At 37.9% G+C, this 16,812-nt stretch overlaps 1 protein-coding gene across 11 annotated transcripts in view; it reads left to right on the top strand.

Annotated features, from left to right (window-relative positions):
- The window catches only part of SLMAP (sarcolemma associated protein), a 179,472-nt gene that overhangs the window by 108,515 nt on the left and 54,145 nt on the right, over positions 1–16,812 (top strand). For 3 of the 11 annotated variants that reach the window (XM_023200870.1, XM_023200862.1, XM_023200878.1), the window contains exons 8-13: positions 1,154–1,294; positions 2,414–2,551; positions 4,807–4,975; positions 5,055–5,105; positions 5,586–5,636; positions 12,048–12,110. In XM_023200870.1, the coding sequence (XP_023056638.1) occupies positions 1,154–1,294; positions 2,414–2,551; positions 4,807–4,975; positions 5,055–5,105; positions 5,586–5,636; positions 12,048–12,110 (613 nt within the window). The remainder of the gene's footprint in view (positions 1–1,153; positions 1,295–2,413; positions 2,552–4,806; positions 4,976–5,054; positions 5,106–5,585; positions 5,637–12,047; positions 12,111–16,812) is intronic. The other 8 variants (XM_023200895.1, XM_023200891.1, XM_023200904.1 and 5 more) reach the window with 5 other exon arrangements.

Raw genomic sequence — 16,812 nt, 5'->3', positions numbered from 1 at the left:
AAAGAAAAAAACAGTGGCCATTGTTTTTTGTAACTCTGGCATCAAAAACCAAATACCAAATGTTCTCATTTATAAGTAGAAGGTAAGCTATAGTTATGCAAAGGCATACAGAGTGGTATGATGGACATTGGAGACTCAGAAGTTGGCAAAGTGAGAGGGGAGTGAGGGATGAAAAACTCCCTCTTGGATACAATATACACTACTCAGGTGATGAGTGCATTAAAATCCCAGACAACAACACTACATAATTTATCCATGTAACCAAAAACCGCATGTATCCCTAAAGCTATTGGAATAAAAAAATTTAAATAACACTGAGGTATGTTTTCTGTGGGGAAAGCAAGATAAGTGATTTTCTCCCCTTATTTATTAGATTTCAGAATAATGAATTGGTTCTTTTTCATCTACCAAAGACTGGCCATGAAGTGTTTTCTCCCTTCACTTAGATTTAAACGCATTTGATGCATTTAAATCTGGTGCAGTTGTTTTTCTTATTTTAGAGACAGGGTCTTGCTATGTTGCCCAGGCTAGTCTTGAACTCCTGAGCTCATGCAATCCTCCCATCTCGGCCTCCCAAAGTTCTGGGATTACAGGCGTGAGCCACTGCGGCCAGCCTATTTTTCTTATTGATGCTCGAATTATCCCATCTTTGGTCTGTGTAGATGTCTTTCAGATTGATAGCTTCATGCTGTCATTTCAGACAAGATGTTTCAGGCTCATTTTATACATTTCCTGCCCCAGACATGAAGTCTGCTTTTCCCCCATGGTATGCTTATTCTTTTTGTTTTAACCATTGTTTTAAAATGCTTGGTGCCTTGGAAGGTAATTGATTATTTTTGCCTACAAATGTAAATATGGGGACTTGCAGAAAATATGACAAATATAAGAGTAATTAATTTTGTATATTTTAGAGAAATCCTTAATTGCCTATAACTTTTTTTCTATAAGAAGTGGAAATTAATATGTTTATGAAGGCATAATTTACTTATGCAACTTTTAAATACATCTTTAGTTAATACAGGGCCAGCATCATTTGTGTTTGGAGGTACTTTAATATACAATTTAAAGTATATCATAATGTGTTAATTTTTCTCAAACAATAAATGCTTTAAAAAAATAACTTGTCTATAATTATAAATATATTTTATTCTAGAATCAAACAGAAGATAGTTTACGAAAGGAACTTATAGCATTACAAGAGGATAAACATAACTATGAGACAACAGCCAAAGAGTCCCTGAGGCGGGTTCTTCAGGAGAAAATTGAAGTGGTTAGAAAACTTTCAGAAGTTGAGGTATTTCAACTTAAAAAAAATACTAAATAATATTATGAGTGTTTAAAAAAATATCAAGCATTCCAGCATGCTTTAAACATGAGTATTATTATATAGTTAGGAAATATTTTCTGTCTGTCAGGTGGGATGGAACAGTTATGCTGCTTTCATTGACAGGAATTCTCCACATAACCATGTGAGTTTTGGTACTTATGCTCCCTAGTCAATGGCTGAGGAAATAAAAACGTAACCAGGAAATCTTACTGTTTGCATTCTGCTTAGGATTCACCCTCCATACAGCAGACCATGATACGTGCTGGGGAACTGATTTCCTGTCACTTGGTTTTGCTTTGCTTCTATTTGAGGGTGGTCAGTGTAAGGCCAAGACATTACACTTCTTGTTCTTTTTTAATTCACTCTCTAGAGAGAAAAACTAACTGTGTCGCATATTTAGGAAGTTCGAAGGTGAAATCATCTCCAAGGTCCTTTCTAGGTCTTTAAGGAACAATGAAAATGCAGTTTTTATTTGGGGGCAAAAACTCTTAATTCATAATATAGATCATTTCTTTGAACCAATGCAAAATTACCACATACGTAATGTATTACTAGAATTATTTAAAATGCTCATCAGAAATCAAATGGTAAACATACCTTTCCTTACTACAGGTATAGTTTGTATTGCTACCTCATCCCATAGTGCCTGATTCACTGTTGTGTGATTAATTTGATATATAAAGAAAGAAAATTACTAACTGTCTTTTAATTTTTTATTAAATTAATTGCTGGATATTATTAAACTTGCTTTCAGGGATTGATAGGCTTAAAATATTTTCACAGCTAAAAGTCATACCCATTGGCCTTTCAAAAATGTAATTATATAATGGCAGCATCCTTTTCCTGCCCTTACTCTCCCTCTAGTTTTCTTTTTTGTTGTTGTTGTTAATTCTTAGTTACGTTTTCTGTTTTAGTATATACCTGAAGTAAATTGAAATTCTTTAACTCAGCTTTATAAATTCCAGGGCAGATGTTGATTTAGAATAGTCCATAGAATTATACTTTTTATAGATTTAATTTAGAAGGAATTCTAAATAACAAATATACACTTATTCTAATTAAATTGCCTGTAAACTTGAATCGCAGCGAAGTCTGAGTAATACTGAAGATGAATGTACCCATCTGAAAGAAATGAATGAAAGGACTCAGGAAGAATTAAGAGAATTAGCCAATAAATATAATGGAGCAGTTAATGAGATTAAAGATTTATCTGATAAATTAAAGGTATGTATTTACTCTGCCTGAAAGTATGTTAAGCTAATAATCCCTAACATACTGGATAGCTTAAGGTTTTATGTATTGCTTTAGCTAGGCATGGTGGTGGTCGCCTGTAATCCCAGCTTCTTGGGAGGCTGAGGTAGAATTGCTTGAACACAGGAGACGGAGGTTGCAGCGAGCCAAGATCACGTCACTGCACTCCAGCCTGGGCCACAGAGCGATACTGCATCTCAAAGGAAAAATAAACAAACAAAAAACAGTTTGGGCTGGGTGCAGTGGCTCATGCCTGTAATCCCAGCACTTTGGGAGGCCGAGGCGGGCAGATCACGAGGGCAAGAGATCGAGACCATCCTGGCCAACATAGTGAAACCCTGTCTCTACTAAAAATGCAAAAATAAGCTGGGCGTGCGCCTGTAGTCCCAGCTCCTTGGGAGTCTAAGGCAGGAAAATCACTTGAACCCGGGAAGCAGAGGTTGCAGTGAGCTGAGATTGTGCCACTGCACTCCAGCCTGGCAACAGAGCAAGACTTTGTCTCACACACACACACACAAAAGTTTGAAAACCGTTGGTATCAATAGATATTTTGAATTAATTTGCATAGTCTCCTTGAATGTGTTAAATTATGCTGAAAGTATGAAAGCAGGATGTAGGTGGTACTACATATTAAATAAGAGTTCTATAAAAGATTTTAGGTATTGCTGAATAGTTATTGATTCAAAAATTTGATAACAGTTGAAATTTATAGTGAAAAGAAGGTGTCTGTATTCCATTTAGCCCAACCTCCATTACTATAGATAATTGAAAGCCTGTAAATGCTGACATAGTTCCTCTGGATGAATATGTAGTCAGTGCTTCACAATAGACATTTTTAAAATATATAACAGGAAGTAGATGAGAATCGGCAAAACCTATGATATTCAGATGTTTTAAAACCTAAAACTGCTTATCATTAGGCCATCTAAAAAGGCAGAGCCCAGCTATTTAGTGCTGTGTTGGAACAAGCCCAGAGAGAATCTCTTATAACTGTTTGTGAAGATCCATCTGGATTTAATTCAGACCATGGATTGAGTGCCTAGAAGATATGTGTTTGTTAGAGAAGACCAGAGCATACCTCCTTCGGTTAACCTATGATAGTTTTCAAGGTTGGTCTTGTTAAAAGGAGATTGTTGTAGTCCATTTGTGTTGCCATAAAGGAATAGCTGAGACTGCGTAATTTATAAAGATAAAAGGTTTATTTGGGTCACAGTTCTGCAGGTTGAAGCTTCAGGCTGCTTCCACTCATGGCAGAAGGCAAAGTGGAGCTGGCACATGTGCCATGGTGAGAGAGGAAGCAAGAGAGTCTGGGAGAGGTGCCAGACTCTTTTTTAACAACCAGCTCTCATGGGACTAATAGAGTGAGAATTCACTCATTACCATGAGGACAGCACCAAGCCATTCATGAGGGATCTGCTCCCATAACCCAGACACCTCTCATTAGACCCCATCTCCAACATTGAGGATCAAATTTCAACATTGAGGCTTGGGGGAGGAGCATCCAAACTATAGGCAGAGGTCTTTTTGAATAATGATTGTACTGTCATCTCTTTACTGAACAATTTTGTTTAAAATTTCAGAATGTTAACATTATAAACTTAAAAACTGAAATAATAGTAATTTTGGGGGAAAATCTTACTTCCCTCTTTAAAAATATGATTTTTTTTTTCCACATTGACCCTTTACCTCTGTGTGTACTGAGCCTACTTGCTTCCTCCAAGTTTCTCTCTCCTGGGTGTTATGGAGGAGTAACCCAATGCAAATAATTTTTTGATGTCAAGCCTTTGTCTTTATCATCTTTACTGGTTTAGAAATGTCAGGTTAGCCAGGCACAGTGGCTCACGCCTATAATCCTAGCACTTTGGGAGGCCAAGGTGGGCAGATCACCTGAGGTCAGGAGTTCGAGACCAGCCTGACCAACATGGAGAAACCCGGTTTCTACTACAAATACAAAATTAGCTGGGTGTGATGGTGCATGCCTGTAATCCCAGCTACTTGGGAGGCTGAAGAATGAGAATCACTTGAACCCAGGAGGCGGAAGTTGCCTGGGCAACAAGAGTGAAACTCCATCTCAAAAAAAAGAAAGAAAGAAATGTCAGGTTTACAGATAATGTTCTGTAATATTGAACACTTTTCTTAGAAGTTTAAGTGAATAAAGGCATTCCTGGCTTAGGGCTCTTAGAACAAAGTTAGTTTTGTTGAATAACTGAATTTTCTTATTTCTCTAGGTAGCAGAGGGAAAACAAGAGGAAATCCAACAGAAAGGACAGGCTGAGAAAAAAGAATTACAACATAAAATAGATGAAATGGAAGAAAAAGAACAGGAGCTCCAGGCAAAAATAGAAGCTTTGCAAGCTGATAATGATTTCACCAATGAAAGGCTAACAGCTTTACAAGGTAAGTTAGCTAATCCAGAAATCGATTTTTTTTTCTTTTTATCTGTGAAATATCTTTTTTTTTTTGGACTTATTTACAGTACGGTTAGAACATCTTCAGGAGAAAGCTCTTAAAGAATGTAGCAGCTTAGGTAGGTGTCATCCAAATTTCTTACTTAAACCTGAATTTTATCCTTAAACTTTTGACCTTGTTTACTGTCTCACATTGAGTATTTTAAGGGATGTTTTATGTATTAGTTATAAAGTATCTATACTTTTAGGAAATTTTCTTTAAAAATATGCTTGATTGCCACCAGTGGGCACCATTGTTTTCCTTGAGATGAGTGAAATTTCTGCATCTGAGATCTTCTACCCAGGGATATTTAAATAAGAAAAGTACATGAACAGCAGGATCCCTTTTCTTTTAAGGTTCATTGGAAGGCCACTAAGCGGTTGTAGTCTTTTCTCAGAATTAATAGAAAGTGGCAAATTGAACCGTTCTAGTAAAAATAAATTTAACGTGTTCTATACAATCTTAATCTTAGGAATACAGAATGCCATGGTTACACTTGAGACCACATTTAAAGTAATACTTTCTTTGATCAGGCAATGATATACTGTCTTAATCCTAGGGATACAAGTTGATGACTTCTTACCTAAAATAAATGGGAGCACAGAAAAAGGTAGTGTAAAAAACTTAAATATATATATATATATTATGATATCATTTTAGTCTTTAAGTAGGATAAAGAGTTCAGGGTTTTAAGTGTTTGGAATGAAAAGCATGCTCTCATGGATCATTGAACCCCATCATTTAAAAATCAAGCTTTCCTTTATTTCGTAAGCGTTGATGCTGTGATCAATTCTTAGATATCCCTTGTTATATGGAAATTTCAATTACTCCAATAAGAAAATGATAAAGTTCAACTTTAGCAATATATAATATAGCTCTTTTTCCCCACTCTGTTTTTCAAAGAGCTGTACTACCATTTTGTTTCATCAAGTTCTGCTTCCAGGGATACTTGACCCCCATTTAAAACATTCGAGTTTATTTAACAGCTTATTGAGCCCTTGGACATGTCATAGAAAATACTTTGTTTATCCCATCTGTTTCATTGATCAGAGAGAACAGGGTCAGTTTGTTCTGCCATCAGAAAAATCTTTTATTAGTTATTGGTTCTGTGACCCTTCTTTCTGAACAGCATGGGTTCTCTCTTGCCAAAAACATATAACCACTATTGGTTTTCCCGTCACTACATGGGGTACTTTTCACCCAGTGGCCTCTATTATCCTTCAGTCTTGAAGATCCCTAGTCATCCTCCTTCTCTCCCCTTCCATCTAACATTAATTGAGCACCAACTGTGTGCCAGACCCTGCGCTAGGTGCTTGGAGTACAGTAGAAATAAAATTCTTTTCTGTGTTTACCAATCTGTGTGCCTTTCATCTCAGTTTTCTACAGAAGTTAGTGGAAGATACCAGAGTTGATACACAGAACTTATTAAATATTTTTTCCTTAGCCAGGCATTGTGGTGTGCACCTGTAATCCCAACTACCCAGGAGGCTGAGGTGAGAGGGTCAACTGAGCCCAGGAGATTGAGGCTGCCATGAGCCATAATTGTGCCACTGCACTCCAGCCTGGGTGACAGAGTGAGACCCTGTCTTTTTTTTAAAAAGAAAGAAAGAAAAGAAAAGAAAAAATATTTTTTCCATGTATCAGGGGATATCATAATAGTTCTTGGGCAGCAATCAAACTGGTAGAGTTAGGAGGTGGGTTTTTTGGTTCTGCTTTGGTTTGGTTTTGTTTGGTCAGTTTTTAATCAAGAACTGGCAGTATAGGCTCAGGTAACTGTGTATATGTTAGCTGCAAGGTCGAAACTTTATATTGCACATGTAATGAATTTTGAAACTCTCAAGAAAAATGTTCATTAATCATTGCAGTTTGACTATTCTTTGTATGTTTTGTAAAATGCATGGACTTTTTAAAATTCCAATTTGATTGAATTTAAATTTGAGAATTTTTAAAGGTGTGGTTTATATTCATTGGGATTAAGCAGATTGCTTGAGCTCAGGAGTTTCAGACCAGCCTGGGCATCATGGTGAAATTTTGTCTCTACAAAAAATACAAAAATTAGCTATGCATGGTGGCCACACGCCTGTAATCCCAGCTACTCAGGAGGCTGAGGTGGGAGGATCACTTGCGCCCAGTAGGTCGAGGCTGCAGTGAGCTGAGATCACACCACTGCAGGCAATGGGAGTGAGACCCTGTCTCAAAAAAACAAAATCATGTCTGGCACAGTGGCTTACACCTGTACTCCCAGCACGTTAGGAGGCCAAGGTGGGTGGATCACTTGAGGTCAAGAGTTCAAGACCACCAAGGTCTGGACAACTTGGTGAAACCCTGTCTCTACAAAAAATACAAAAATTAGCTGGGCATGGTGGCATGCTACTGTAATCCCAGCTACTCAGGAGGTTGAGGCAGGAGAATCGCCTGAACCTGGGAGGCAGAAGTTGCAATGAGCCCAGATTGTGCTACTGCACTCCAACCTGGGCAACAGAGTGAGACTCTGTCTCAAAAAGAAAAAAAAGAAAAATAAAAAAGCAATCAATCATCACCCTCTTATATATACTAATAATGTTAGTATTAACCCAAGCTGGGAAACTGCTATTCATTCATTCAATTAAGAGAATCATTTATGTACATGGAGCCATCTTTATACTATTTAGAGTTGTCAGATTACTGCTTCATTTTTTTCCAGTTGCAATTGATTCAGATGAAAATAATAGTAGACTGCTTTCATATTGTATTAATATAATTGTTAAAGACTCCTTGATTTTAAGAATAAATATTTTAGATACTTAAAGGTAACTCCTTGCTATAATTATTTTTTCCTTATTTGTGTGCTTGCTTTTTTGGTGGTGATATACTGAGTGGTATGATAGTGACTAATAGAATATTTTAAAAGAAACCAAATGATAAATTTCTGGATATACACCAAAACTTAGGTAAGAGTGGACTTTGGAATAAGATGGCGCTTAATTCCATTCTGAATCACTTGTAATATAATAACAAACCAATTATCAAGTATCCCCGTATTACCAATGTCCATACCCATATTATATAATTTTAACTAAATTACTCTTTAAATAATAGAGAACCAAGTATAGTTGTAAGAGAATATTTTTAAATATCTGAAAATGTTAAAATTAATAATACTTTCAGTGAATCCCATTTTAAAAATTAAATATAATGTAGCTACTAAAAGCACAGGTTTTGTACTGTAAATTTTTTGTGTCTTATCTAATAAGCATAATCTGAATATATCTTAGAGAGTAAAGGACAGTGTTGTCCGAAATAAACATAAGGCTGGGTGTGGTGGATCACACCTATAATCCCAGCACTTTGGGAGGCCAAGGTGGAAGGATTGCTTGTGTCCAGGATTTCAAGGCCAGCTTGAGCAACATAGTGAGACCTCATCTCTATAAAAAAATTAAAAATTAACTGGGCATAGTGGTGTGCACCTGAGACCCAGCTCCTCAGGAGGCTAGATGGGAGAATCACTTAATCCTGGGAGGTCAAGGCTGCAGTGAGTCGTGATCACACCACTGTACTCAGCCTGGGTGACAGAGTGAGACCTGTCAAAAAAATAAAAAATAAACATAATGAGAGCCACATACATAATTTTAAATGTTCTGCTGGGCAAAGTAGCTTGCTCCTGTAATCCCAGCGAGGGAGGATTGTTTGAGCCCAAAAGCTCGAAAGCTGCCTGGGCAATATAGTGAGATCCCATCTATGAAAAGATTACTTGCTTTTTTTTTTTTTTTTTAATTAGTGAGGTGTGGTGTCATGTGCCTGTAATCCCAGCACTTTGGGAGGCCAAGCAGGGAAGACTACTTGAGGCCATTAGTTTGAGACCAGCCTGGGCAACATAGTGAGACCTCTGCCTCTACACAAAATTTAAAAATTAGCCAAGTGTGGTCATACACACCTGTAGTCCTTAGATAGTTGGGAGGCTGAGGAGGGAGGATCCCTTGAGCCCAGGAATTCAAGGTTGCAATGAACTATGATTGTGTCACTGTACTCCAGCCTGGACAATACAGTAAGACCCTGTCTGTTAATTTTAAAAAATTCTGGTGGCCACATTGTATTAGTCAGGGTTCTCTAGAGGGACAGAACTAATGGAATATATATATTATATATATAAAGGGGAGTTTATTAAGTATTAACTGACATGATCACAAGGTCCCACATAGGCCATCTTCAAGCTGAGCAGCAAGGAGAGCCAGTCCAAGTTCCAAAACTGAAGAACTTAGAGTCTGATGTTCGAGGACAGGAAGCATCCAGCCAGAAGAAAGATGTAGGCTGGGAGGCTAGGCCAGTCTCTCTTTTCACATTTTTCTGCCTGCTTATATTCTAGCCCCACTGGCAGCTGATTAGATTGTGCTCACCCAGATTAAGGGTAGGTCTGCCTTTCCCAGCCCACTGACTCAAATGTTAATCTCCTTTGGCAATACCCTCACAGACACACCCAGGATTAATACTTTGTATCCTTCAATCCATTCAAGTTGACACTCAGTATTAACCATCACACACGTTAAAAATATAAAAAGCTGGGTGCAGTGGTACATGCCTGTTGTCCCAGTTACTTGGGAAGCTAAGGTGGGAGGACCCCTTAAGGCCATGAGTGTGAGGTTATAGTGCACTACAGTCATACCTGTGAATAACTACTGCACTTGATCACAGACAACATAGCAAGATCCCATCTTTATAATATATATATAAACAAAACGAATTCTAATGATGTATTTTGCCTATAGCATCTAAAATATTATTTCAATGTTAATAAATATTAAAATGATTAATAAATTATTATTAACAAAATATTTCATGTTACAGTTTTCTTACTAATTCATTGAAATCATTGTACATTTGTTTTATGCTTAGGACATCTCAATTAGAGCTAGCCACTTATGAAGGGTTCAGTAACTACAGTAGCTAATGGCTATTGTATTGGATAGCATAGGTATATCAATAAAAATCCGACCGGGCGCGGTGGCTCAAGCCTGTAATCCCAGCACTTTGGGAGGCCGAGACGGGCGGATCACGAGGTCAGGAGATCGAGACCATCCTGGTTAACCCAGTGAAACCCCATCTCTACTAAAAAATACAAAAAAATTAGCCGGGCGAGGTGGCGGGCACCTGTAGTCCCAGCTACTTGGGAGGCTGAGGCAGGAGAATGGCGTAAACCCAGGAGGCGGAGCTTGCAGTGAGCCGAGATCTGGCCACTGCACTCCAGCCTGGGCGACAGAGCGAGACTCCATCTCAAAAAATAAATAAATAAATAAATAAATAAATAAATAAATAAATAAATAAATATCCATAGGAAACTCATATATATAAATAAAATGTATTTTAAGTAGAGTGGTTTTGTATCTTTTTATATTAATCTTGGATTTTTATCTAAACCAGTTTAGTAAATATTTTAATGTAGAGTTCAGATGAAAGTGTGATTGTTAGCTTTGTAAGTAATAGTGGTGTGTCCCTCTTTAATAAATGTCATCTTAAGTCCTTTGATATTAGTCTGAAATATGTTTCAAATATGTTTTGTAAAGTCCTTTAGCTAAGTTAAAATTTCGTTCCCAATGAGTTTATATATATAACATGATGATATAGTTTGAGTTTTGAAAGTGTTACCATATCTAAAATAGGATTTATGAAAAACAACTTTTTATCTTGGCAATTACTGTTATATTGAGGGCTCCTGTTTTGCTTTTTCTGGCTCCAGTTGTCAAATTCTTATTTATTAGATTTTTTTAAATTTCAAATTTATGTTGCAGTTAGTATTTTTTTCTTTTTGAGGCTATATTGTATCTCTATATAGTATTCTAGGTATGTAATGCATTGGTCTCTCCAAAGCACAAGTTTTATCAACCTTTTCCCTACATGTTTTTGTCTTACACTGATTGTGATGATAGATGGGAGGCTCTGCACACCTTGTAACTTACTAAAGCATAATGATAGATTTTAGTATAGAATTAGAGAAGATAGCTAACAGGAAGGATGTAAAGAGAGATAAAGCATGATCGGAGTAGGTGGTGTCTGCCTGTCATGCAAAGTTGAGACGATCGAGGAGTAACGTGGCTTGAGGTGGAGGAGAGGGGAAGGAGGCTTTTATAGGGAGAGTGGTGCCAACTCATGTGTCCCCTTTGACAGATTCTAATGCTTTCACACTTTCCAAGTAGTCATTATGTCAGAATATGTTTTTAACACTTAAACTTCCAAAATCGATTTGGTAGTTTTGAAAGATATAAATACTCATTAAAGGACATTATCCAGATTCAGAAGTAACTCTTTAAATCACAATAAAGATTATTGTAAGGAGTGGAACTTTTATTTAACCGCTATGTTAGGTTTTTATTGTCTCCATCCATTTTTTTAAATGAAAAATAAATTCTGTTTGACTTGAGCAAAACCATTTACCAAGCTCTTACTTTGAAATGAATAGGCACTGATTTTGATCATTTGGGCAGAGATAAACAATTTAATGTTTTAATACTGTATGAGGTACAGATTACGTGACTCAAAGGGGAAGACTATGAAATGAATATGTAAAACCTAAAACATTACATCAGTTTCTTAAAAATTTTATGGTATTACTTTATGATATTCTTAAAGTATTTACCTTTTGCCTCTTAACTAAGATGAATAGCTTTGAAGAGGGAGTATTATAGAACAATCACTTGAAAATTAATTTAATAATGACAAATTATTTAAGGGTACTTGTTGAGCTCTAGTGGACAAAATATAGAAGAACCTTTAGAGTGGAAGAACCATTTTAAAACAATATATTTATGTGATTTTCTTGACCTCTTTGGATAAAAACTACACCTTTAAAAGCTAACCATTCAGTGTACAAATTAATAATAATTTTCAGTCATTTAACTCCAAAATATGTCTGCTTTAGTATCAAAATATATTGAACCTTTATTAGTCTTACTTAGTACTATGTTAATACATTTCTGTTTTCCTACCTTTGCTGTTGGTTTTCAAAGACAGCAACAAACTATATCCTTAAAGGTGTTTCTTTCTTTATTAGAGCACTTGCTTTCAAAGAGTGGCGGGGACTGCACTTTTATCCATCAATTCATAGAATGCCAGAGTGAGTACAGAGTATTTTTCACCTTGATTTTAATGAAGTCAGGGGCTAAAACTGAAAAGTGAGAGGTAAAATGAGGATCTCAATGTGTTTGTTATAGCAGAAGTGTTTAAAGGGCCATCAGCAAAACTTTTCATACTATTTCTCTCTTTTGAGAAAAATCTTTCTGTTGCATTTGCCTTCACAGATGGAGCTGAGCATTTCATATTGGCCACCATAAAAAAGAGGGAAACTTTCAAGCTTATTAATTTTGAGGTTCTTAAATAAATTTCTTAGAGTAAATAAAGCCAGAAAAATGATTTTTTAGTTTGGGCACTCCATTCTGAAGATGGCCCTCAGAGTAGCAGGAGCTTTTTAGAGAGGTAGTAGCGGTAGATTGTCCTACAATCTGACCTCAACTACCTACCCGTGGGAAGTTGTAAAAGGCTATCTTTAAGAATATTTTAAAGAGGCCAGGCATGGTGGCGTGCGCCTATAATCGCAGTTGCGTGGGAGGCTGAGATGGTGGAATCGCTTGAACCTGGTAGGCTGAGGTTGCAGTGAGCTGAGATTGCACCGTTGTGCTCCAGGCTGGGCAACAGAGCAAGACTCTGTCTCAAAAAATATATATATTTTAAAGATAGATTGGCTTGACTGGGCACGGTGGCTCACACCTGTAGTCCTAGCACTTTGGGGAGGCCGAGGTGGGTGGATCACTTGAGGTCAGGAGTTTGAGACCAGCCTGACCAACATGGTGAAGCACGGTCTCTACTAAAAATACAAAAATTAGCTGGGTGTGGTGGCAGGTGCCTATAATGCCAGCTTCTTGGGAGGCTGAGGCTGGAGAATTGCTTGAACCCAGGAGGCAGAAGTGGCAGTGAGCTGAAGACAAACAGATAAAATGATAAATTGGCTTTTGAAGTGATTTAGACCTCTGCTGAATTCTGAACAAAGATATGAATTCCTTTTTACTTGAAAGTCACAAAAGCTGCTTAAATCTATAACAATTGCAAGGTTGTGATATTTTCTTGGTTTTGTTAAGTAAAGGTCATCATGTATGGTAAAGATTTGTTGATAATGTCTATGGCTTTTTCCATCAAGCAAATACTTTCTCAGGCATTCTTCTCATTCTGCTCTCCTTTCTTGGAAATGTGGTTTCCCAAGGTTTTATGCTCATAATTTCATTGTGTGGATATTCATGCATATGTGCCCCCCGCTACCCTGCCCCACTACCTCAGGAGCACTTGGGGGTTCTAAGGGTCATACTTGATAATTAAAACAGACACAAATTCAACACATCAAATGTTATACTCCTTGGAGATCCTTCAAGGAAACTGAGAATTTCATTTAATAGTTTTCGCAGAGCTTCTGTTTTTGCAGTTTTGATACTATAATATTAAGCATAAGTTGAATATTACTTTGAGGCAATTTATTTAATAAATGTGACATATTTCTTTGTCCTTTTAAAACAATATTTGGCCTAGCATGGTGGCTCACGCCTGTAATCCCAGCACTTTGGGAGGCCAAGGTAGGCGGATAACCTGAGGTCAGGAGTTTGAGATGAGCCTAGCTAACATGGTGAAACCCTATCTCTACTAATAATACAAAAATTAGCCAGGGGTGGTGGCACATGCCTGTAATCCCAGCTACTCGGGAGGCTGAGGCACGAGAATTGCTTGAATCTGAGAGGCAGAGGTTGCAGTGAGCCAAGATTGCACCACTGCACTCCAGCCTGGGCGACAGAGTGAGACTCTGTCTCCAAAAAAAATTTAAAAGTAAATAAATAAATAAATAAATAAAACAATATTTATAAAGCAAAGATTAGTACATCTTTTTGTTACCTTCTAATTACTAAATCTCATTTTTATGGGAAATTGGCAACGGGACCTGGGGCAAAATAATTGGTGTCCACTGATGTCAACTAAAAGAATATATAATCTAAAATGCAAATCTTTAGGCCAGGTGCTGTGGCTCACGTCTGTAATTCAGCTCTTTCATGGGCCTAGGCAGTAGGATCCCTTGAGGCCAAGAGATCAAGACCAGCTTGGGCAGCATAGTGAGATCCTGTCCCTACAGAAAACTTTAAAAAATTATCCAGCAGAGGCTGGCAGCCTGTGGCTCATGCCTGTAATCCCAGCACTTTGGGAGGCTGAGGTGGGCTGATCACTTGAGATCAGGAGTTTGAGACCAACCTGGCCAACATGACGAAACCCCATCTCTACTAAAAATACGCAAAATTAGCCAGGTGTGGTGATGCATGCCTGTAATCCCAGCTACTTAGGAGGCTGAAGCAGGAGAATTGCTTGAACCTGGGAGATGGAGGTTGCAGTGAGCCAGGATCACACCACTGCACTCCAGCCTGGGCAGCAGAGCGAGACTCTGTCTCAACAACAGCAACAACAAAAAAATTATCCAGGAATGGTGGCACATGCATGTAGCCCTAGCTACTCAAGAAGCTAAGGTGGGAGGACCCCTTGAGCCCAGGAGCTCAAGACTCCAGTGAGCTATGGTTGTGCCACTGCACTCTAACCTAGGCAACAGAGCAAATCCCTGTCTCTAAAAAATAAAATAAAATATAATACAAAATCTTTAGCAGAAGGATTTTTATTTTGAACTTTTAAGATTTATATTTTGAACCCTAAGAAATGAGAGCAGGGGCCGGGCACGGTGGCTCAAGCCTGTAATCCCAGCGCTTTGGGAGGCCGAGACGGGCGGATCACGAGGTCACGAGATCGAGACCATCCTGGCTAACCCGGTGAAACCACGTCTCTACGAAAAAATATAAAAAACTAGCCGGGCGAGGTGGCGGACGCCTGTAGTCCCAGCTACTCGGGAGGCTGAGGCAGGAGAATGGCGTGAACCCGGGAGGCGGAGCTTGCAGTGAGCTGAGATCCGGCCATTGCACTCCACCAGCCTGGGCAACAGAGCGAAACTCCGTCTCAAAAAAAAAAAAAAAAAAAAAAGAAATGAGAGCAGGTAATTATCAAAAGAATGTTTACTAAGTTACAATTTGCAAAAATCTTTGTTTTATTTTGTTATTATTACTGGCTTACTTTAAACAAAACAACTTTTTGCCAGTAGTCCCAAGCTACTCAGGATGCTGAGGTGGGAAGATCACTTGAGCCTAAGGCATCATACTGAGACTCTGTCTCTTTGGGGGAAAAAAAAAAAAAAAAGCTGGGTGAAGTGGCTCATGACTGTAATCCCAACACTTTGGGAGGCCGAGGCGGGTGGATCACTTGAGGTCAGGAGTTCAAGACTAGCCTGACCAACATGATGAAACCCCATCTCTACTAAAAATACAAAATTAGCCAGGCGTGGTGGTGGGCGCTTGTAGTCTTGGCTACTTAGGAGGCTGAGGCAGGAGAACCATTTGAACCTGGGAGGTAGAGGTTGCAGTGAGCCGAGATTGTGCCATTGCATTCCAGTCTGGGCAACAAGAGCAAAACTCTGTCTCAAAAAAAAAAAAAAAAAAAAAAGGAAAGGAAAAGAAAGAAAAACTTTTTGCTTTTTAATGTCTGTTTTATTATTGAACATTTCACTTAAAATAGTATAAAATACTTAGCTGTATTTGTAACACAGAATAAAATTTGCTTTAAATATACAAAAAGCGTTTGGAAATTTTTGTTGCATCATAGTTTTGGGGGAAAATGGACCAGATAAACATGCAGAGATAGCACAGAATTTATATAAATTACACCAAATCCCTTCAATGGGAATGTTAAAAAGTTATTAAAATGATGTTTATGAGGACTGTGTAATAGCATGAGAAAATACTAAATAGGTAGTACCTACGTACAAGAAAAAAATCAAAATATAAAATCCCATTTTTGTGTACAAAGGGTGAACCAAAGAACAGCGAAAAAGCCAGACACAGTGGCTCATGCCTGTAATCTCAATACTTCGGGAGGCCAAGGTGGGAGGATTGCTTGAGCCCAGGAATTTGCAGCCAGCCTGGGCAACATAGTGAGACCCCATCTCTACAAAAAATTAGCTGGCCATGGTGATAACATGCCTGTGTCCCACCTACTCAGGAGTCTGAAGCAGGAGGATTGCTTAAACCCCTGAGGTCGAGGCTGCAGTGAACTATGATCACACCATTGCACTCCAGCCTGGGCTACAGAGCAAGACCTGTCTCAAAAAACAAAAACAACAACAAAACTAAAGAAAATAAGTATTCCCAGACATCTGAATCCTTTGGGTCCCTGAGTGCAAACAGAGAAAGTTTGGGCTATAAGTTCAGGTAGCTAAGGAGAAGCTTACTATTGAAATCTGTTTGGTTTCTGAGTTTCAGGTAACAAGTAGTAAGAATTTGGTTATTGGTGATTCCAGAGGTATTTCAGAACTTTCGAAATCTGTTCGTTCCCTTAAATTTGGGTAACCAGAGTTGGGAAAGTGAGGGTTGACTCTGGTTTGACTTGTCGTCAGAAGGGACATTTTATCATTTTATCACATGCTGCCATTGTAAAAATTGTTGTGTTTAATAAGTATTCTTAATATCATAAGCAAGACAAATTCAGCAAATCTCTTAAGTAAATTTATGCTCAAGCACTTTTAAAACAATTTTGGATTACATATTAACAAGCGCACACAAGGCTTTTTGCCATTATTTTCATTGATAGGTATCTTGAAATGCTTTATAATTTTGAATATGAAGTAAATATTTGTGTGCAGTGCTGCTTCATATTTCTTGTTTCCAGTCTTTTAAAAAGCAAATGTTAAATAC

This window comes from Piliocolobus tephrosceles, chromosome 2 (genome assembly GCF_002776525.5).
Source record: "Piliocolobus tephrosceles isolate RC106 chromosome 2, ASM277652v3, whole genome shotgun sequence".
Taxonomy (NCBI): Eukaryota; Metazoa; Chordata; class Mammalia; order Primates; family Cercopithecidae; genus Piliocolobus; species Piliocolobus tephrosceles.
Note: the sequence above shows the minus strand (reverse complement) of the source record. Positions and strands in the feature narration are given on the sequence as shown.